At 47.2% G+C, this 23,509-nt stretch overlaps 1 protein-coding gene across 12 annotated transcripts in view; it reads right to left on the bottom strand.

Moving 5' to 3' along the window:
- Positions 1-23,509, bottom strand: part of LOC118214186 (dedicator of cytokinesis protein 9-like) — a 100,110-nt gene that overhangs the window by 31,793 nt on the left and 44,808 nt on the right. For all 12 annotated transcript variants that reach the window (XM_035393869.1, XM_035393878.1, XM_035393879.1 and 9 more), the window contains exons 3-22: positions 16,926-17,015; positions 15,199-15,281; positions 14,586-14,655; positions 11,832-11,927; positions 11,450-11,584; positions 9,452-9,626; positions 8,585-8,637; positions 7,988-8,062; positions 7,679-7,819; positions 7,032-7,244; positions 6,564-6,686; positions 5,396-5,478; positions 4,421-4,543; positions 3,928-4,007; positions 3,599-3,786; positions 2,725-2,790; positions 2,372-2,464; positions 1,660-1,783; positions 685-803; positions 17-103 (exon numbers count right to left, since the gene is read on the bottom strand). In XM_035393869.1, the coding sequence (XP_035249760.1) occupies positions 17-103; positions 685-803; positions 1,660-1,783; positions 2,372-2,464; positions 2,725-2,790; positions 3,599-3,786; positions 3,928-4,007; positions 4,421-4,543; positions 5,396-5,478; positions 6,564-6,686; positions 7,032-7,244; positions 7,679-7,819; positions 7,988-8,062; positions 8,585-8,637; positions 9,452-9,626; positions 11,450-11,584; positions 11,832-11,927; positions 14,586-14,655; positions 15,199-15,281; positions 16,926-17,015 (2,217 nt within the window). The remainder of the gene's footprint in view (positions 1-16; positions 104-684; positions 804-1,659; positions 1,784-2,371; positions 2,465-2,724; positions 2,791-3,598; positions 3,787-3,927; positions 4,008-4,420; positions 4,544-5,395; positions 5,479-6,563; positions 6,687-7,031; positions 7,245-7,678; positions 7,820-7,987; positions 8,063-8,584; positions 8,638-9,451; positions 9,627-11,449; positions 11,585-11,831; positions 11,928-14,585; positions 14,656-15,198; positions 15,282-16,925; positions 17,016-23,509) is intronic.

Below are 23,509 nucleotides of genomic sequence, written 5' to 3'. Positions count from 1 at the left end.
CAGAGATATCACTCACCTGAGTGTAGACAGTGGAAACCAGGTGAGTGGACACCTTGAACAAAGGTTTTCCCCCGTCCACCCACTTCACTTCAGCACCCGAATGCTGTCATTGACAAGGAAGGACACCAGTAAATAAACATCTAATGCTGCATCTATCTTCAGCAGCAAATAGATACCAAAATGCCAATGGACAACCTCATCTTAGAGAAGGACTTGTATTACTTCACAATGGATTGACATGCATTTGGCTCATGCATTTGTCAGACTTGATTGAAACTTGTCCAAATGTCCAAATGACTTCTGCTACATATTCTGATCTGTGCCCATTGAAATAAAGATTCAGAAAGTCCCCATTTAATCGTCACTCAATAAATAAGGTTCATCTGTCTGATCTTTCTGTACAAAATTAGTCAGCAGATAAACGGCAGTTGTGCTCACAGTTACAGGACGTTAGCTGATAAGCTAATGACCTTTGAGTGACCCTGAGAGGCAAACCAGGCAATGACCACAGAACCGACTCGAAGAATGCGTGTGCACACCATTGCACACCTGTACACTCCTGTACACTCCTGTACACACACACACACAGGAACACACACACACACACACACACGGACACAGGGACACACACACACACAAGCCCCCCCCTCCCCCCCCCCCGGCACCTCCACAGGTGATCGTTACCTTGCCAGCGCCTTCCTGGGAGCTCAGGTACCCAGCAGGCAGGTTGGCCGACACGGGGACCTGCTGCTCACTCATGATCACCCTGCCGTCCTTCAGTAAGGGGAGCCAGGCGTACCCCACTGCACACGAGGGCACAGGACAGTCATTTATCTGTTTTCATCAACAATCTCTTGAATTTGCCCAATTGTATAAGATATTTAGCCAAATTTGTGTGTGATTCAGTTGGTTATTATCAGACACACCACTCTACCTGAAGGATAAATTGCCTACAACGGATAAGAAAATGCAACTTCGTTTTTGTTTTTTTATTTGCTTGCACATGAATGCTGGTTAAATGAACATGACACATAAATAAGCATCTGCTATTATTTCAGCATGTGAATATGCATGAATGAACTTATTCAACCAGCCGTTTCCAAAGTATTTATTACCAACAAATTTGATTTCAGATGTATTCTTCAATTCGGACACTAACAATAACATAGATAATATGAAGCGACAAATTTGTTACACTAATCTGCAGAAATATTTCTGAATTAGCCTATATGAATTATTGCTCTGTAAGCTCAGACAACAGACACATTGGGAATATAGAATTATAGTGCATTGTTATGTACATGTATATTATGAGATGTTAACTCTGATCTAATTTTGCTGATTACATATTAACTGCTATGTCACATAAGCGCTGGTATCCTGTGCATGAAACTACTCATAGCCTATTTGAAACTTACAAGCTATTTTTCAACTTTAAATGGACTGACCCTGTGTAAGATCTGTGATTGGCTATGGGACTACTTGTTAAAAATAACACTTATGACGGGGCTATTTCATCATAGTCAACGTCGACTTTGATGACGGAGATGCAGATAAGCTGTCCCAATCAGTGAAAAGCACTGGGACACACTCATGAAGTGACATGTGCCAACGGAAGACACAGGAAGTGACATATGGGAAGTGAGGCTGGAGACCTACCCTGGGTCTCCACCTGCTCCTTCCTCTTGGTGCTGGCCTTGCTGCTGGTGTCACAGCTCACGTGGTAGAAGGAGAAGAGCAGGTGGTGCTTCTCATGAAGCTGGATGGGGAGCTCGATCTTCACCTGAGAGACGAGTCACAGACAATCAGATACAAACACCTCAGCCTTTCAACATACACATAGCTGCTAACAATACAAACACACACACACACACACACACACATACTCGTGCCTGTACTCACACACACAGCTGCTAACAAGCTTAACATACATGTGCAGCAACTGTAACAGCACACATAGCCACTAATGATCCAAGACACAGGTAAACATATTTGCTCAGATATAATTGTGGCTTCTAGTCCAGTCACTCTTAAATACATGTTTCTCTGACTCACCCCCTTCCTAACACACATAAAGAGTTTCCCTAACTCAACCCTAAAACATTGGCACAATGACTGGGCTTTCAGGCATACGGGTGACCTCAACACAGGAGTCACTCACACTCCAATAAACATTCTGTTGTTCTCCAAATAACAAATCTGCAGTAAAGGACAAAGAACAAATCTGAATCTTCATTTCAACACCCACTCTGTTCATACACTTCCACTTCATACCCCAGCTGGGTCAAGGAGGACAGGTGGCTGTTGCAACAGGCAAAAGTGTCCTCCTTAGAGTGAAACAGAGGTTCAGCTTAAACGTGGTTCCACTCACCTCATCATAAAACTCTGGGTTCTGTTGGTGGTGCAGTACCGTAGCAAAGGCATTTTTGGCAAACAGGGGTCCCCCGGGACGGCCATATATACACTGCAGTGACACAGTAACACAAAGGATTATTAAAAATTCAATAATAAGCAACAGTTTTTTAAATCTAATTTAGCATTCAGAACGTGTCTTGTAGTCCACAAAGCAGAAATACCAAATTAGATAAAAAAGAAAATGTATTTTCTTTAAAGACAACATTATACCACTCTCTGCCCTGTTCCTTCTGTAGAAGAGACAGCCAGGCCCAGGCCCAGGCCCAGGGACAGGTGACAGGTGACAGGTGACAGGTAGCAGGAGCTCACCTTGAGGGGCTGGGCCTCCTCCTCGTCCGAATCCCTGAACTCGATGCAAACGGCGATGTTCCTCGCCTGAGGAGAGAGAAGCAGCCCAGTCAGTCAGAGAAGGGACTTCTGCAGCATTCGATTCCAGCTGATTATTTTCACAACCTATACATTCTTTTCCTTTTTTTCCCCTGAAAGTGACCTGGTTGGCACAGAAACGCAGCTCAGCAGCACAATATTTCAACTCCAGCCGTGGTGTAATAATCAAGACAAACTGGCAACTGGGAGCAATTTAGATCTACCAGATATTATTTACAGCTTACGGTGAGTCACATTCAGAATCTCTGCTGTGGCTGGAAAGTACTGTACACTCTGTAATACCCAAGGATTTTACGATTTGCATTAAACTTTATGGTGATGCTTAAGAGTGATATGTGGATAGTATGTAGCATATCAGTCACCACCATCTCTACACCAAAAAATACTCTCTTAAACACTCTCAGGCCTATTACTGTGCACAAATGTTGGTTATATTTACTATAATCATATTTTACCCCTGTAAATATTCTTGCATACACGAGCTATGGTTCACAAAATAAATAAATAGCTTGAATACCAAAAGTTTATGTGGGGTGGTAGGGTTGAACCTTCAAAATGAATCAAAAATAATTTCACCGAAAGTAAAAGAGCCAGCTCGTAATCAAGGTAAAATCGTACATCTTCTCTATGATATTGTCACTTATATAGTCAGAAAGATTACTCCAAATAAAACTACTCTCCCGAGACCCAACCAAGCCTGTAACTCCATTTTAAAAATCCTGCGCTGTTGTGCAAGCTCGCCTTGTGTGTGCGGGCCTGTGTGTGGTCCAGGTGGAATCCAGGTGTGTGGTCGTACCTTGGCGAATGCCTTTTGGCCGTCGTACTTCAGGCTCTTGGGGTACAGGTACAGGTGGTTGTTGTAAGTGGTGAAGGGCTGGGAGCACTTGGCAATGCAGGGAACGAACTCTTCCACCTCAAACAGGACGTTGCCCCGCCCGTTGGTCTCAAACTGCCGCACTGGGATGTAGGACGGCGTCACACAGTCTGCTCGGGGAGGGTGGGGTTGGTTGGGGGCGGGGGGGGGGTTATAAATGAGAAGTGCAGTGAGATCCAAACTCCCCTCCACTGGAAGAGGAGAAGATGCTTTGTGGTTTTGCTGTGCATGTTGAATTCAGAGATTCTTACTCATCACGTCTGGTGCCACATTGTCGATGGTGACGTCCAGGTTTCCTAGGATTACAGGAAGCTTGGCCATCTTCTCTGGCCTGCAGAAGACAGCCAAATACACAACGCTGAAAGTCTGCCTTTAGCTGGGGGATCAAATTTTGGCCAAATTTATGGATATGAAGACTATTTCAAAACATAGGACGCTATTGCTTCACTCTGAAATATTTCAATGAAAGCATCATCAATCACTGACTGGTGAGCCTGAATTACCTAAAAAGATAATGCAGGATTAATTAGATTGTATGGCCAATCTTTTCACATTTGATTTTCCAGAAGCACCAGTCTCCCAAATACAGGGATGTTTTTGGATAGTTGGTGCTTTCCTCTGTGCGGGTTCATTGCAGTACTAATACACATACAGAACTGGAGGAGGTGAGGTACAGTTCGCATCCTGTAACCCGGCTGCTCAGGACAGCCCCCAATGCCTCGAGCGTTCACGAGTCAGACTAACTTTTTGAAATCCGCCAGCAGTTTGAACATGTCCTCATTGGAGAGTTTCCCGCTGTCCTGCCTGTAGAGGGCGGAGAAGCGGGCAGACTTGTCCAGGATCCCCGACGCGTCTCTGAACAGGGGCCTGTGGGGAGACAGGGGGGTCAGACTGGGAGGAAAAGGCTAAACTCCAGCAGCGTTCCACTCTCCAGGGTCACTCAGAACAGGGCCTTCAGAGCGTTCCATCTGGCTTTTCCAATGTTCCGTCAGCCATCTTGGCTCATCTTTTTTTTTCTACAGGGTAAACACAGTTTCCTGTTTCCTCTCACAGACTTTATTGCGAAAGTGCATATCTGAATGCATCTTCTTTGGCAGGATAAAAATCATCCTCTTTGCCAAGTGTGAGGGACGTATACTGCTTGCACAGCCACAGGAAATCACTTTAAACTAGCCAGGAAAGGGAGACCACTGAAACCTGCACTCACACAATCCGCTAATATCAGGACAGAGGACACACTATCTATAACTGCTGTGCCACTCACTGTTCTGACCCGCACTTTATGGCCTGGTTACTCTAACGATCATAAATATACATTATAACCATAACTATGAACAACAAAGATAAATACAGTACTATAAATCATAAGAATACCACAAAAGCACTGACTTACCATTTGCTAGCAGCCAGTGGAAATTCAATTCAATACTCCTATCAATCCATTCCTTTAAGCACTCTACAATCTCTGCACTACAGTTTAGCTCTGATAGGTCAGATGAATTTATTTCTGGATTGCAGAATAAATAAGGAATTCTGAAAGTGATCCCATCGATGTTGTGATCATTAGGACAGGTCAAAGATGTCAAATATTCCATCTGTATATAGACTGGCTGGCTCATATCTACTTAGACTTACTGAGTGAAAATGTGCAAGATTCAGCTTCATTCTCCATTAGAGCAGCGCATGCATGATGTCACTGGACAGGTGATTAACCCTTACCTGGCTGCCCAGGCGAAGGGCATGCGGTATTGACCCAACCTGCTGCAGGCCAGCTTGGCATTCCTAAGAACCTTCTGAGCAGCCTGAGAGAGAGAGAGAGAGAGAGAGAGAGGGGGGGGGGGGGGAGGGAGAGAGAGAGAGAGAGGGGGGGGAGAGGGAGAGAGAGAGAGAGAGAGAGAGAGGAAGGAAAGGAGAGAGAGGGGAGAGACAGAGAGAGAGTCTCAATCATACATTCAAAATGATCACAGGGGAATCTCATACTTACATTTTACTGAAAATTCCAACACAGCACTACAACCGCCAGGCAGAATTAATGAAAAGAGTGCCTTTAAGTTCGTGGACTCATTTAATTGTGGACTCATCTACATACATACACTCTCATGCAGAGTGACTATTCATTAATGCAGCAAAGCATTTATTGAAGCACTTCAGGTAATCTAGCTTGCACAAGGGAACATTATTAGTCTCCCAACAGTGATTTTATTCTACATCCACTCAAGAGGTTGATTACTTTACCAAAACAACACATTTCTCTTCCTTAACTGGGGGAGAGTTCACTGTTGGTGGAGTCTGAGTGAGTTAATGACTGGTCTAATGGTCCAATCAGAGCGAAGTACTGCAGTTTGGTGGAAACTGGTTTTGTGTGAGATACTGTTTAATAATTAGTGTAGCATGGAATACAGTTTAATTATTAGTGTAGTGCGGAATAAGGTTTAATCATTAGTGTAGTGTGAGATGCTGATGAATCATTAGTGTAGTGTGAGATGCTGATGAATCATTAGTGTAGTGTGAGATGCTGTTGAATCATTAGTGTAGTGTGAGATGCTGATGAATCATTAGTGTAGTGTGAGATGCTGTTGAATCATTAGTGTAGTGTGAGATGCTGTTGAATCACTAATGTAGTGTGAGATGCTGTTGAATCATTAGTGTAGTGTGAGATGCTGATGAATAATTAGTGTAGTGTGAAATGCTGATGAATCACTAGTGTAGTGTGAGATGCTATTGAATCATTAGTGTAGTGTGAGATGCTGTTGAATCACTAGTGTAGTGTGAGATGCTGATGAATCATTAGTGTAGTGTGAGATGCTGTTGAATCATTGGTGTAGTGTGAGATGCTGTTGACTTGCTGGTGTGGTCTTTAGATATTGAGGGCTTCTGTCATTCGCACCTTGCTGGAGTCCGAGCTCTTCATGTACGGCTCTGCACAGTGTGTGATGCCGCCCTGCAGAACCTTCTCGATGCGAGCCACCAGGAATATGTCCGGGTGCGGACACGTCACAGAAAACACGCCCTGCAGACAGACAGACGGACAAACAGAGCTTCAGCTGACATCCGCCAACTTCACCATTCACCACTTCTCCTCACTGAATCAGACAGAAAAACTACAATAAATCCAAAACTAAGAAACGTGTACATGTTACTGGGGTATTTTATTCCCTGTGTCAATACAAGAGTTATTCCATTCTGTGTGTTAAATGGGGACCCACCTGGATGAAGGTACATGTTATCATCTTAATTGAGCAGACAGCACCCTTTCCTGTTTGGAGGTATATATTGTATTCTGTATTGGGGAAACAGTGCCCCCAGCTGCCTGGGGTAAACACTGCGTTCTGTATTTGGGAGATAGTGCCCCCACCTGTCTGGGGTATTGCAGTAGTGCCTCTGGTAAGCCACAGGGCAGCCGCTGGGGACTTTGGGGGGCATCTCCGGCCCCATTCGTCAGCTGGCCCCCAGAGTTGGACGCCATCTGTCGAACCGAGGGGTGGTTCAGGTCCACGTGGAAATCGGCTGAGATCTTCCTGTTGTTCTGGACGTCGAAGAGTGACAGAGTGACGTAAAATGGCTCCACCTGGAGACAGAAAACAGCCCATCCAGGTAAAGTCAGGTACACAGGGAGCACCTACTGCACAGGAGGTCATGTTATTTTCAGATGATATCAGAACTGGTTTGAACAGAATCAGACGCATCAGCGACCCTGTAGTGCCCTTTTAGTTATTAGTGTCAAGGCTTCCTGAATGAAAAAACAATGCCGCCAGTCTACTGTGTGTACAACATATGTGTGTGTGTGTGCCTGTGTGTTCTCTGTTGCGTAGGTATGGTAAGTGTGTGTGAGCATGTAACCATGTATGTTTACGTGCATGCTTGTTCATATGTGCGAGTGGGGCCATGAGTATGTCTATGCTTGTATGCGTGTGTGCATGCATTTTTGTGTCAGTGTGCATGTGTGTACATGTCTGTGCACGGATGTGAGTGTGTGTGCTTAGGTGTCTGTGCGTGTTGTACATTTGTCGTTGGCCCCTCCTCATTCTCCGCCACACAGCTCTGCAGGTTGAAGGACAGGTCATTGCAGTTCACCAAAATGCGCTTCCCAAACTTCTCCTCAAACGGTTTGACGTCTGGCTCGATTCCTGAAAAGTCCAGTTTCTGAAGAAAAGAGAAACACAAAATCGGACCGTATCTCCACAGGCATAAAATACAATGGCAGGATATTTCAGTGAGAGTTAAAGGAGCTCTGGCAGCATGCAGTGTAGCGCGACTCAGGGCTTTATAAAATGTCTGACGCTGTAGATACTTCCTGTTGCACGTACTCACCTGTGTGTCGGGGTCCAAGGTGAACAGCTTCAGCCTGGTCTCACTCCGTATTTTACATTCAATGTCTCTCGTGCTCTGGTGGGAGGGGGCAAAAAAGGCATCAGAACAAACTTCCCTTTCACCAGCTCAGATCCAGCACAGCATTTCACAAACAGCGCACTCTCTCTGCACAGCTACAGTACGCACCATTTCACCGTCTCTGCCACTGTACAGGAAACGGCACAGAATCAGGCCATCATTACCAGAAGAGCTGTGCCTTAGACTGGGGATATTTTTACCCCCTCATTACAGGGAAAGTGCTCAGTCAGGGCACAGCACGCAGCTTTAGCACTTATCACCCAAATCTGCCCTGTCTGTCAGCCCCCAAGTCCTGTCCCCACAGGAAGGGATCATCCCACTCCTGTCTGTAAAGGGTCAGGGATCAATACCATTTCAGTTCAGTCAGCTCAGGAAATTAAATGAACTGCAATGATACAAATCAACTGAAAATCCTCACAGAGAGATTGACTCTTAAGTGATTGGCTGTTACTGTTTTGTGGCCTGATGGGAACACGCACGTCCTGAGTCCTGACCTATGACCTCCGGCCGCAGACTCACCTGGAAGCTGTCTAAACTCCCGGAGTAGCTGTCCGCTTTGCCCAGCTCCTCGTCTGCAGAGGACATGAATAATTCATCATTAAGAGCCGAACGTGCAGAGTACAGAAACCCTTCCTTTGACTTAGAGCCATTTACTCAAATCAAAATGTGAACCTACAGGGGGATAAGCAAACTCAGTTCCTGCAGGGCTTTAGTGTCTGTGGGTTTTTGTGGTTTCCTGTTTCCATCAGCAGCCAGTTCAGGCTTTGTAAACAAGGTGTGTGGGCTCTCTAGCCAATCAATGAAGCACTAAAAAGCTGAAATGCACCGGAAGCGAGCTGAGAGGACTCAGCCTGTTTTGGATTTCTGTCACTCCCATACCAGAGAAAGCAGATCCAATGTGCACCCAAAATAGCCATAAGGACCAATCGCTCAGCCAGCCCTGATGTTCCCTTGCATGTGGCTGTGTGGGATTTGACTTGCACCATCACTGAAACAGGAGGGGTAAGGGCACAGTTCTAGCTCAGATGAGACGTGTAGTCAAACAAAATCTATTTTATTGGTATGGCGCTAGGGAAAACTGTCAAAAAAAGACACTCTTACAGGGTAGCAGAAAAAGAGAAAAGGCCAGGCCCAAACAGCAAGCACATGAGGTAAAAAAAAAAAAACACACACACAGGCACACATACATGCACACACGCACATGCACACACACGCATACACATACACATGCACAGGCACACATACACACGTACACGCACGCACACGCACACACATGCACGCACACACGCACGCACACACGCCACACGCACACACAAACGCGCACACGCACACACACACACACACACACACGCACACACACACGCACACGCACACGCATACACACACCATCGTGCAGGTCCCCGTTCCTCTTCTCCTGCATGGCGATCTCGAAGCTGCTGTGGAGGATCCTGTTGAGGGTGCTGATCCACTCCTCCATCTCGGCCTCGCTGTCGGCCGCCAGCAGGTAGGTGCTCTTATCCTGCATCTTCAGCTCGAACGCAAAGCGCCGCACCTTCGTGTTCTGCACACAAACACCCGGCACACTGAGAGGCTGAAACCCCGCCCATATCCCATACAGTGGGCACGCAGGAGAGCTCCATTCTCTCTGTGCTTTACTCAGAGAAAGGGGTTTAATGCCAGGCAGACAGAAAGAGAAGACATGGACATTTCCTTTCACATCCATACTGCACACGCTGGCCAGGAGAGTGGAGAATTTGTGCTATGACTGCATTTACTACATATTCATTCACATAGAACATATTAGGGTTTGGAAAGAAATGAATGATGAATTTAACATGAAAGACAGCAAAAATTATTTTTTTGACATAAATGAAGCCATCTACAGTCATGGCAAATAAGCATGTGGCATGTATTCACATATACCTGATCTAAGACTATCTAAGCAGATTTGCTAATCAAAGACCTGAAAATAACGTATAGCATGGGTATCATATACACAAAACAATTGCAGTGCAGTGACCTTGATTTCCTACGGGGCCTTTGAACAGCTAAGAACAAACCTTACGAACACACCAATTACGTAGGTGCAATTCATTATTTTTATAAACGCTATGACCAGGAATCCATGGCAGGAAGCACTGTGGAGCCCATCCCACCAGGGGAATGTGGGCTCAGCTGGGGCCAAGGTTCCATAGGACACTGTTACATGAGCTCCTGCCAGTTATCCACTGGGTACCAGCTATCACCGGAGAAAGAAGCGCCTCTCAGTCTCATAATGTACTCACACACGCTCGCATGCACACACGCACGCACGCACACACACACACACACATAAACGCATGCACAAATGCACGCACACACACACATGCACGCACGCACACACACACACACACACACAAACGCAAGCACACATGCACACATGCACACACACACACACACCCACACACACATACACACTGCAGGAAATCTAGGTAACACAACAGAACAGAAGAGAGATGGAGAGAGACCACATTCCTCCTCTGCTCTCCTCATCATGGAAAGTCTGGAGGGATAATGGGGTTTGGCCCGATGGCTGACAGAATCAAGATGGAAAATTACGAGTTTCCAGACCTCGATCTCAGTGGTGGGGATTTTTTCAGAGGTGGGGGACAGATGAGCCAGTGAAGGCCAGTTGGACTTGGGGGGGTGAGCCAGTGAAACAAAGGGGGCAGAGGGACAAGGTAAACTGTGAAACAATGTCATCAAACACATGGGAAAAAGAAGGGCCTGCATACTTCTGATATCAGAGAGGACACGATACTGTGCAGCTGCTAAAAGCTGCTCCAGGGAGAATGACTTCCTTTGTTTTTTATTTTTTCTATTATTTAAGCAGATCTCATATTTAATGAAAAGGCAACTGCAGATAAGCCTTGGGCTTCTATGAAGAAAAAACAAAATTCCCCAATAGGGTGACACTGCTCAGTGCCCAGCAGAGGGCGCTGTGAAACTGCCCTCTACATACTCGTGGAGTTAAGGGTGAAGGACTACCTGGTTAGATGACAGCTTTCTCACTGCACCACACACACCACACCTGGACTCCACAATACTTTAAAGACTAAAAAAAAAACTACCTGGATATAATTTAATTTTGAAATAAAATAAGACAAGGGACTGGAAGAAACATAAACACATTGCTCAAATACACAGTGACCAACACAATGCTGGTGCTCATGCAACAGCGACATCTTTTCTGGCCCCTAAAAGAGCAGGTACCTCCACACAAACAAACTGTGGGCTCTAACAATTGATCTCGAAACCAACCTGGAGTGAAATGTCTTGGCATATCTGGTACAGCTTGCTTGTAGCCAAGGAGACTTGTGGATTATTAAGAGGCTTTGAGGTTACCTGGATAACCCCCATGCAGGAATCCAGGAAGATGGTCCCCTTCGGCTCCCTGGAGATTTTCTCATCCTTGTAGAAGTTGAGGTTGTACGAGCCATCCCCCAGCTGGGTCAGGTGGAAGTATCTCCTCTTAAAAGACTGGAGAGCAGATGGAAAATCAAACCCAGCTCAACAAAAAGCAAGTAGTGCCACGTGTTATAGAGGAGTGGACTAGCAAGTGCAAATCTGATTGGCGCAATGGATGTGCCTGGCAGTTGGGTGTGATTCAGTGTACATGTGATTTGTTGTATGCGTGTTATTTCCCGTGTGGATGTAATTCACAGTGGATGTGATTAGCAGGGTAGACATGATCACAGTGCGGATGCGAGACGGTGGTCTCTCTCACCCTCATGGTGACGCTGATGGCGCTGTTCATGTTGCCTTTGTAGAGCCAGCCGTGTTTGGATACCTCATCCTTCTGCGACCCCAGTGAGGCCGTGTCCTGATAAAGGAAAAGACAGCCGATGAGTGTGTCCAATGTGTATGCACTCAGCCACACAAGCACGCAAACACACCCACACACACACACACACACACACACACGCGCACATGCACACACGCACATGCACAATGTTTTTCTTACACAACATAATTAGGAACCGGCTGTGTTTCAGTAAAACTGAAGGACACCTGCCTCTCTCCCTCCTCTCCCTAGTTGGGGCTGTGAGATGGGGCAGGGCAGGGAAGGGCAGGGACGGGGCCTGCAGATAGAACAGTGGTTCCCTTGAGCACCATGGAGAGGCAGAACCAGCTCTGAGACACGCCCACACTGCGAGACCTTTATCCAAACTGAGCTCCCCAGCACAGGAACACCACCTACTGCTTTCATTTTACTCCCTACTACTCTCCCAGCTACTCTCCTGCTGCTTTCATACACGGATAATGAAACATGGGTTATTGCTACCTTAACTTCTCCGGCAAAGCTAGTGGCTTCACTTGGTCACACAACCAGTGACCATCTGTTATTCCGACACAGGGTTCTGTACACCTGGTTCTGGAGAGCCACAGGCTCTGCTGGTTTTCATTGTTACTCTGCACTAAATCAATTACAGCAGCTGACTACACAGATAACTCATTTCACCTGGATACTTGGGTGTGGATTGGGTGCTGATTTTAAGGTGAAAACAAAAAACAGCAGGGCTTGTGGCTCCCCAGGACCAGTGTTGCAGACCCCTGCTCTGCCCGGTTGATAACCTTCACATATGAGCGAGTCAGAAATTGCTGCCTGAAGAAGTGGCAGTCAAATATTCAATACGCTACGGAAGTACGTGAAGAGCATAGGCCTAATCTACTGCAGCTTTAGAAACTTTTGTGGCACAAAATGGCAAGTGACAAGGACAGCATGTACTGTGTTGCTATTTAGCAATGCATCATCCACTTGGTGTACGTGCTCCCTTTACTTTCTTATTTTTTTGTATTAGTAAGCAGCAACGTAGCTGGATGGAATAAATATTACATCAGCTCTAGCGCTTAAGGGAAGGGAAGGGAAGGCAGGAGACAGCTGGTTTTCATCCCGCTCGTCAGCATTCTTACGTTCCCATGATTAAAAGAGCCGTCCAGAAGTTTTCCAACTCATTTCCATCGACATGAAAAAGTGGCCAGATATATTTTAAATAGTAAAACAAATGAGTTTTCAATATTACACTTCCATGACGTGATTTCTATTCCATTTATTCCTACTATAAATGGCTTTCGCAGCTTTGCCAGAGTGGAGAATATTTTTGGCATATCGTACACCCCTCTAGCCTCAGCCCCCCTGCTCTCACTTGGATAAAGCCCTTCCCTTCAAGCGGGGGGGGTTGGGGTGGGGGTCAATTTATGAACGTTTGCTTTCAGTGAACTGCTGAAATGCCCCCCGGACAGTTTGGAGGGAGTGCCAGAATGCACAGTTACTCTTAACTCCAGTCTTTCTGCGTTATTTGTGGAGTCCATCAGGCACAGTTAATCCCTGTGAAAGGCAACAATCCCTGTAATGATCCCCACTGTGGGCTCCGGGCTTCAGAGGGCAGTCAGGGTGGGGTGGCCTCTAGCAGCTCAGTGTTAGCGATGGGAAAGCCTCTTCAGACTGACCCTCACAAATAAAGGCTAAGAAGATTCATTCATAACTGGCTGCAAAAGCTGGGCTCAATGGTCACTCTAGTTGAAGAGCAAACTGATGGGTGGTCTTTCTCATTGAAGAGCAAACTGAAGGATGGTCTCTCTTGTTGAGAAGTAAGCTGAGGGATGGTCTCTCTGACTGTCTGAGGCCATGCTTGGCACTCGCATAGTCAGGATAGGACCCAGACGGACTGAATTTGATTAGAAAAACTGCTTGTAAGCAGAAGGTAAAGATCAGTGTCTCAGAGATACAAACATAGGAAGAGAGCTATACAGTACTTGTGTAGATGGAATGCAGTTCCAATCTGACACACTCTGAACTCAAAGCTGAGAGGATGAACACATGTGGTACTGGAACTCAGGGACAGGTGCAGAGAGAGCCCTGATTAACTGAATGAACTCACAGGCCTGATTCCACGCTTGTCAAAGTTAACAGACATCGCACTATGCAGCATGTAAGCTTTCAATCACTTCATTGTTCAACTCCAAGCAAAATAAATATCTCTCTCACACAAATCTGCAGGACAATGTAAGTAATTATTTATAGAGAAAACGATCAGTCTCCTTGCAGGATAACTGAAAAGAACACCCCTAACACAGTGGAAAGAGGACGTCAGCACAAAACTGATCGCCTGAGCAAAACAAAAGAAGCTAAAGTTTACGCTCCACCATGCTGGAAATAACGCTAATTCAGGGAATAATTCACTCTGATGGAATGAGTGATAGGCTGTTTCACAGAGAGACTTCTCTGATTTCAGCTACACCAGGTCTGAGTACTTCGGCACGGTCCAGGAGGCGCTCATATACGGTCGCTCAGACTCCAGCCAAACTACCTCATCTTTCACCAGACTGTGGGCCGGTGGAGTTCAGCCAAGGTTCAGATCACCCTCAGTGTTGCTCTAAATGAGCTGTTTAAATACCGTTTTACTGACCCAGGCCTGGTCCCTGCACAGGATGCAGTGGTGCACAGGGAACCAGAGGGCCTTATGACACGCCCACTCACCTCATCTTTATCCACATCTTCATCCACCTCAAACACATGGACCGCCAACTTCTCCGGCCTGGGCACCTTACTATAACACACACACAATGAGACAGGTGTGTTAGTAGAACTGGAGGCATTCAGCTGCAGGATTTCTGCTGATCCCAGTGCAGGAGTAACAGGGAAATGATGCCCTCAGATTTTTTTATAAAAAGGTCATGATTTCCCCCCCCTATCCTCCTAAATCAAATGCGCATCATGTTCATGCTGCAGTGCAGCCACTGCTGCTGAATCAGGAGAGTGCAGCGAAGCATGCGGTCACATCCAACGCATGCAACGTCAGCTGCCGCTTCTGCAGTTCACACAGACATGAGTCAGAGGAAGACCTTTTACGTGTGGTTTAACAGACAAACGTGCAGGTGCCAGAGCGACCAGTGGGTGGCACTGGTGTGTAATTGAATGAAGTCATCCTGGCTGACTGAATCCCGCTCATCCCTGACCTGCGCCAGGCCCAACCGTGGTTCTTCCTGCAGGGCTGCTGGCCACAGTCAGGAATGACATACTTTGGATTCGACTCCAGACGCGAAGCTGTCCGTGCACCAGAATAATCACGGTATTAATATTGCAGGCTTACTGTGGCAGCTGACGGAAGTCTCCTGAGTAATCTTCATACTTGTAGTTAAGGACGTGCCAGTCAGAGACGTAGGTCTTGATGCACTGGAAGAAAAAGCAAATAATAAAGTGATAATAAATTGGGTATCTTTCATTTTTATGAACTCCAATGAAAGTAACTCCCAAGCAGTGGAGGTATACACTCTATGTGTGGCAATACCACTGTGAGTGTGCATGTGCCTGTGCATGTGTGTATATCACAAAGCCTGCTGATGGGTTTAAAAATGTTCAGGAATTTCCTATTGTAGAACATTAGAATAAATGCACGTGCAAAACATATCTTTTTACAATATGAGGCCAGAAGACAAGCATGTCTGACACGTTGCCAGTCTAGGAATCTGTCAAAGATGTCTTTTGGAACAGATCTCATGCCTTTTCCGGCTTTCCCGCCAACATCATTCAGACACTCGAGGACGTCAAATGACTTCAGCTAAACTCAATGTTTAAAAATCCCTTGATGTCCCTGTTCAGTATGGAACAGGAATGCGGCAGCAGGCATGAATCCCAGCTCAGGAGGACAGTCTGTGGATACAAACGACTGGCTTCGGCGGATTCCAGACAGGTCTGCTGGCTGCAGATAATAGCCGCATTCACAGGGCCCGGTGAGATTCAGCCGGAGCAGGTACGCACTGGGGGGGGGGGGGGCACAGGAGCGTGTATTTACGGCCCTGCACCCGCAGGCTTAACCGCGCCGGCCGAAACGCCATGTTTCACTTTTACACTCTTTCAGCAATGACACCCATTCCACCGGCAGGAAGGAGTGATAATCAGATCCAGAGAGATGTTTTTCACACTGTTATTAGGCACAGGTTGTAGGTATGCAGTTGGGCTTGGTGTTCGACTGTGTGTGTGTGTGTGTGTGTGTGTGTGAGTTCAGCTCTGGCTCACTGCAGCTCCAAACAAGGTAACAGTGACAAATTGATGGATGGATTTAGCTACAGACTAACATCTTTTATGCTGCAGTAGCAAAGAAGTCTGGATGATCTCTGATCCACAGAAAGGAGAGAGAATGACACTGGAATTGCAGGCCTTCTTGGAGGCGGACTTACTGAAACACACCTGCAACCACAGGCTCAATAGAGGATCATCTGACCATACAGTCCAGTACAGGGGAACAAGTGGACCTTAAGTACTGTTCCATCTCTGGTAAACAATTCTGCAAGGTAAAGTTTTACCTGCATCTCAGGTAAAAATTGCTATACCAGTGCCAAAGTAAAGAATGTCAAGGATGTCTCAGGTAAAGAATGTAACAGATGTCTCAGGTAAAGAATGTCACTGGTATTAGGTGATATCCAGTGGTGGAGACAGTCTCACGTCCCAGCCCAGCAGACTATCAGCTCTAACCGGCTGCTCCCTAACAGACCGCAGGTTAGGGGAGACGCGGGTTCCAGACAGATGATGTCGCCCAGCTGAGCACCTGGCCCAGGCGAAAGACGTGATTAAACACCTATGGTGTTGTAACTGCCCATAGAACAGATTCCAAGAACCTTGGTGAGTCCCACGCAGGGTTCGAGACACGCTCATATTCTGAGAATTACAGGGGGCCTGCGCAATGAACATCAAACCTAATGACACCGCAGGCGAAAAAGCTAAAGCACGGTCCCGCCTGTCTGCAGGCTCAGCGCTCGTAATGGCTCCGTTAATGGAGCATCGCCGGGCTACGGACGCCGTCGCTCGAACCCCTCTTACCTCCCGCACGAACAGGCTCTGCGCCGCCTCCTCCGCATTTTCGGGCACCGAGGGGAACAGCGTCCTGCCCTGGCGTTTGAGAGTTAATATCTGCAGAAGAGAAAAGGCACAGATTAACACCGGGGACAGATGACAGCTTCAGGTAGCCATGCGCAGGGCTGGGGTCATTTCAGTTAAACTCAGTGAATTCACTAAATGAATTCAAGCATTTAGTCATCATCACAGAATATCAACCTTTTCAATTTATCTATTTGAATTTCAATTCATTCCCTGACTGACTTGTCATTGACAATTATACTTGGTTTTCTATTATTTTTAGTTTGCTTAGCCAGTGTGAGATGTATTTCTTATTTATACAGCTGGATGTTTTATTGAAATGATTCTGGTTTAGTACCACACTTGGGATTTGAAACTGCAGCCTTCTGGTGACAAAGTAAAGCACCTTTTCCACTACACCCTACTACTGCCTACGCTGCCTGCTCACACAGCTACTTTTCTCAAAAGGATCAATAGCATTGACAATTTTATTAGGTCTTGGTTAATTAACTCTTCTGAAAGCGCAGGACAGAATTGAGCTTTGTGACACTATAGGGTTGTTCAAGAGCTCAGAGACAATAACAATTGTGGCAGTCGCCAAACAAAAACAGCAGGAAATTTCCAGTTAAAATTGCCAAAGCAGCAGAATGTCTACTCAGAACCAGACCTTATTCTCAATATCATTGTTATATATCAGCTGGTGCTGCATATTTGACAATTTAATGTGTCTTTAGTTTCAGGACACTGGTAAAGAGATACCTCCCTCCTGACCAAAGCAGACAAATGAATATGTACTTAACAGATACTAACAGAAAAACCAGACCCATGATGGATTCAGCTGAAAATCATGTCCCCTTATCAGGCTGGGACTTTGAGAGGCCTCCTCAAGTGGAACAGGGAAAGAAAAGCCCCTCATGGTGAAGGGTGGAGTTGCAGGAAAAAACTGAGTAGGCCACACCCCTCAGTCCTGGACCCCCGCCCCCAAGGCCCAGTGTTCCCAGAGGAATTTAAACATGTTTGTTTGCTCAAGTACCTTCCACATACTCTGGCTGACCTCATCACCCAGCACCTGAGCTTAGGCTATGGGAGTTAGTGGAATGTTGGGGAGTGGGGGGTGGGGGTTGAGGTGGACAGCGGTACCCATTTTTGGAGTCTACAGGACAGATCCCTTCCTGTCTTATCACCTCTCACCATGACGGTTACCGATGCTTGACCTGAGGTTCAAGGTTTTTACTGAAAATCTGGCCTGGAATGAGATCATATATTTACATTGTTAGCAGAGCACTGACACTGTACCTGACCCTGCACCTGCCACACACACAACCTGAACTGAGATTACTCTCCCTCACGCAGCACCCCCGAGGCCCTCTCCCAACCTAGCAGAGAGCAGAATGCCACAGAAACAGCATCGCTACCCCCCCCCCCAATTACCACATCCTTTAGGACTGAAAATAGACTCACAGCCCAAAAGGTGCGCAGTCTAGCCAGCGGACTCTGTGCCAAGCGCACTCAGCTCTAGCTCAGGCCGAGCAGGGCAGAACTGAGCGACTGCTGGCCGTGGGGGGGAATAAAGCTGGTTTAGCGCTCGGCGCACTGCGCTAAGGCTAACCTTTTAAAGGCCTGATTAATCTCCCTCAGCCTGGCCCACAAGCCAGACTCCAACAGCCCTGCTTGGTCATCAGGGTCGCTCTTCCAGAGACTGCCCTGCTTCTAACCGAGCAACGCACAGGCGTACTCTCTCTCTCGTCGCCGGTCACCTGCTGCGTGCTCCAGCGCTCAATCAGGCAAGTGGCGAGCCGCTTGGCTGGAACCCTCAGTGCGTTTCTCAGCTCACCGATTGAAGCTCAGGGTGTGTGGCCCTCCCTACTGTGACCCAATGCTGTACGGTCAGGCAGAGCCCTGCTTCTCCTTATGGAAGCATCGGTCTCCAGGAACCATGGGATTCTGGAACATTCCACAGGGGACTGGCTGTGTGGGAATCTGGCGAGGAGGAGTACGCCGGCCTGTTTGTCGGAGAGCAGGAACTACGCAAACAGCGCTTGGCAGACCGTCCCCCTGTCAGGGACAACGCACACGCCGCCATCCTTTAGCAAAATGAGCCACACTGCGTGACTGATTTCACTACAGTCTGCAGACCGTAAGAGAAAACCACACGGAGTCTCCAAACAGTTTCACGCGCTTCAGAAATACATGGCAGTTAAACGAGGTGCACTTAAATTGTCGAGCGACACAAATCATGTGCACAGTGACGATCCCGCGCACGTCTCCTGCACTGGGGAACCATTAGGGTTCCATTAGGCTGGGGCAAGGAGGGAGGGCGCACAAACACCCCCCATGGGTGATGAATTGAAAAATAACCACAGGTTGGAAAACAGTAGGCTTTAATAGGTGTCACAGGAGCAGTAGCGGGTCTATTTAGAGCAGAACCAGTGGGGGACCACTGGGGGGGAGGGTGGGGGGGTCACGGCCTGGCTCAGGCATTTGGCCCGGTGTTACCGTGCCCCCCCCAGCGCCACGCCGCCGGGAAACGCAATCAGCGGAGGAAGCCGGCGCGCTCTCCCTGCTCTTCCTGCTGGGGGAGATGGGTATCTCCGTAATCTAAGAAACAGAAACAAACAGGCATGTGTGCCACAGTGGGGGGTGCGGGTGGGGGGGAATTAGTGTGTGAAACGTGTGACTGTAACTGAGTTTCCATCCAAATGTTTCGCAAACGTTCAGCAAATTTCTGAAAAGTCAGCAAATGAAAATGCAAATCAGTGTCTGTTTCCATCAGCTACTGTTTTTCTGATATTGTGAAAAGGGCGCAACAACATTACGGTATGTAATCAAAGGAGCACCAGCCAAATACTGGCTCTTGGAAGAGTGATCCTAACAGCCCTCTTACAAATATAAATTACATGCAGCTCAGAGACTTTGAAGAGGGCATGCAATGGTCTATTTAATTACTTTTTTGGGCTTCCTGAAGCTGAAGCGTGTGATTTAGATCCCCATCACATCATCATTTATTTAAAAAAATCTGTTCCATCAGCCTTTATCACGCTTTCTCCACATCGATACGACGATTTTCCACCTCGGCTAAACGTAATAACTTTTCTGCAACATTTTGCCGTTTGCACTCAGGTTTACTTATGTGCAAATGGAAAAATTCACATAAAAAACAGCTGAATGGAAATCCCACATGCATGGGGAGGGGAGTCAGGGTGTAGGGTGGAGAGAGACAACGCAAGGTGTGTGAACTGTGTGAGACCCGCCAGTCAGAATGCAGACATGTGGACACTGCACACATCTGCACAGGGAACGGAACATCACGCACGCAGCCAGGGCTATCCCAACCCTCCCATCAGTTTACAACACTGCTCATAATAATGCAGGCCCCCTGGAACGCTCCATTTAAGACTTAATTAATGCAATTAATTAAAAAAATTAAAGCACTGACAAGAAAACAACAACAACAAAATAAGTGACGTTTCGAGAAGACGCAAAGGAAAGCTGCCTTGGGACACAGCTCTGGTCTCACCTGCGCTGCTGAAACCCCTCCTACTGCTCTACCGTTTCAGAGAAACAACAACTAACATCACCATACTGCACCACAAGAGATCTGAAAGTGAATCAGGATGAGGTTAGATGGGCCGAATAGCCTGCTCCTCCTAATCAAACATACTTCCCTTCTAAAATTAGAATGCCTAAATAATTCAGTCAGAGACATAAAGTATCTTGTAAAAACATTTCAAGCTTTTAAAACAATGATATCAGAGTTTCCATTGGAGGCAGATCAGCAGATGAATATCCTCCGGGCTCTGGGCTCTGGGCTGGGTGTTTGGGGGGGACTCTCTTGGCACACCACTGCCCTGCACAGCTGGATGCATCTAACCCCTGGGAGCGCCAACTCCTCTTTGAAAACACAGCAGCTCTTTAAATCTACAGCACACATGCATAGACGCAAGCACGCACACACTCACACACACGTGTGCCCCCCCCCCCCCCACACACAAACACACACACACACTTAACCCCCCGCTTGGCTGCGGTATCTCTACACCTCAAAGATAAAACAGAAGGCTTCACTAGGCTGCACGTGGACAGGCGGTAACTGGCCAGTCACTGGGGAGCAGGGCTGGAGCTGATTTCAGTCTGATTTGTGCATTGCTTTGGTGGAGACACAAACCACAACATGAGTCTACAATGCAGGCCTGGCGTGTAATGAATCAATTCAATGGAAAGGCCTCAAAGACAGAGCGTATTACATTACTGGGGCTTCCTCTCCTGCTCCAGCCGTTTTCCTCCTGCCACAGAATCAGGAACCGGCTCGCCCCGTCTCCCTTACACAGTCTGACAGCGCCTCCGGCAGCTGAGGCCTCTGATGTTCAGCTGGCGGGACCGTCCCGTGCACATCCGAAACCGAAAGGCCAATGAGGGACTGCTCCCATATGAGTCACTGGAACCGCCCCGGCTCGGCGCCCATAATGACCCAAACCAGATGGACTTCATGTAAACACAGAGTTCAGAATTGTATTTAGTAAACATCCCCAAAAATCAGTGTTAGAACAAAACTTGGTAACAGTCCCCAAAAGAGGCACTACTGTATTCTCACAGTGGGGGAAGGGGGGGGGGGGGTGTTAAAGCCAGCTACATGACTTGGACTCCGGTTGGCAACAGCTCACATGACCACCAAAGTCAATTTTTGCATTGCTGGCCCTTCACCTCCCTGAGCTACACTCTCGCCAACATCCTGACCTGTGCTGTGGTCCATCCGTAAACTTCATGCATCAAAAGCTGCAAGTTCTCTTGCAGAACGTGGGACAGTTGTGTACACTGCCATTGCTCTTGCATAATGCGATTGTGCCCAAAGGCAGCATTTACAGACAGATGTTGTGCAGAGCCCATGTTTGAGAGTCCATGCTGCTATAACGGCAAATGACATCAAGTACACAAATCACAGCACAACCATTTAAAGTTCACAAGCCCCAGATCCCAGCACAGTGACCGTCACCAGATCCGAGACTTCCTCAGTGTTTTATAGCCAAGTCCACAGAATGGAATATTTCACACTGTTTTCATAAGACAATACAGTGGAAATGAGGAGTTGGCATGCTGTGCTAAATAAGCTCAATTTCCCCCCCAGCAGCACTCCCATCAGCCCCAGCAGCCCCAGCAGCCCCATCAGCCTGTGTGCTGTGGAGAGCGTAGGGCTGTGATCCACAGCGGTCTGAGACAGGCAGATAGACAGGCAGGCAGACAGGCAGACGGACAGGCAGGCAGGCAGACAGGCAGACAGGCAGACGGACAGGCAGGCAGATGGACAGGCAGGCAGGTAGACAATCAGACAGGCAGGCAGGTAGACAGACAGACAGACAGGCAGGCAGGCAGGCAGGCAGGCAGGCAGGCAGACAGACAGACAGACAGACAGATGACAGGCACACCGCTCGCGCACAGTTCTTTAAGTGCAGGCAGATGTTAAGTCCTGTCACGATGCCGTCTGAGATTTCAAGACCTGCCTGAACACACCTGCTGTTTCTCCACACAATGGAGCGTTTGTAACCGACACACTCCAGTCTAATGGAGAACGCGCCAGACTGGAGCCCTGCCCAGCACCCAGAGCCCAGGACACGTCAAACAGAGTCTTTTCCTATTAAATATGCGCTGAGAAAAAACCTGGAATCTGTACAGCACTACGATATATACAAGAATACAATGCAAGCAATAGGGACTTGTGTAATATTTCCGACTTCTCTGAAAAGTGTGTTCTGTTTTTGATCTGTTCTCTGTAATGGAGACCAGATTTTAAAAAAATATTCAAAATCCCACTTAGGGTCGTGAGATGGGACCAAGGCTGTTAGCAGCATGGACACACACTTCCTGCTTCCTTCTTTAAAGGACACATTAAGACACACGAAGGGCTCTCATTTCCTGTTACTTTTGCCCCAGAGGAAGATCCCGTCTTGTCCTGTCCGTCTGGCTCCTCCACAGTGCACAGCGTCAATGGAAAAGCTGATGGGGACAACCAGCTTTCTCATTGGCCGCACTGAAGGGAATCTACGTTCTCATTGGTCACACCAGGGGAAACAAGCTTTCTCCTTGTCTGCACTGATAACCTTTGACCTACCACTGCTGAGGAGGAAAATTCAACCAGCTTCACCTCCGACCTTCCTCTTGATGAAAATAAAGGAAAGCTGTGAAAAAGCCTCTCCCAGTGTTCACAAGTGTGGTACAGCTGTCCCAGGGCGGTAAAAAGTGGACTTTGGCTGCTTCAGAGACATCCTGTACTTTGGTGGATCATGTGATCTATGAGTAAATGATTCTGCAGTATTATAAAATGCACAAGTGGGAGTTCATGGATGCTTGCTGCGTTCTTGTATTCATGCATGAAGCATATCGCTGATTCATTAGTTAACAGGTGCTCTTTTTCAGGGTTAGTTAGACTTCAAGTCCATTAATTCGATCTATTTGCTGTAAATAGCTTGATCCGATAAAATAAGGCGTTCTGCTCAGAAGATCCCTGACTCATTTGAATGAGCAGCCCTGTGCTTGCAGGCCAGGTTTCCTGATGC

Source organism: Anguilla anguilla, chromosome 15 (assembly GCF_013347855.1).
Source record: "Anguilla anguilla isolate fAngAng1 chromosome 15, fAngAng1.pri, whole genome shotgun sequence".
Classification (NCBI taxonomy): Eukaryota; Metazoa; Chordata; class Actinopteri; order Anguilliformes; family Anguillidae; genus Anguilla; species Anguilla anguilla.
This window is presented reverse-complemented; position numbering and strand designations above follow the sequence as displayed.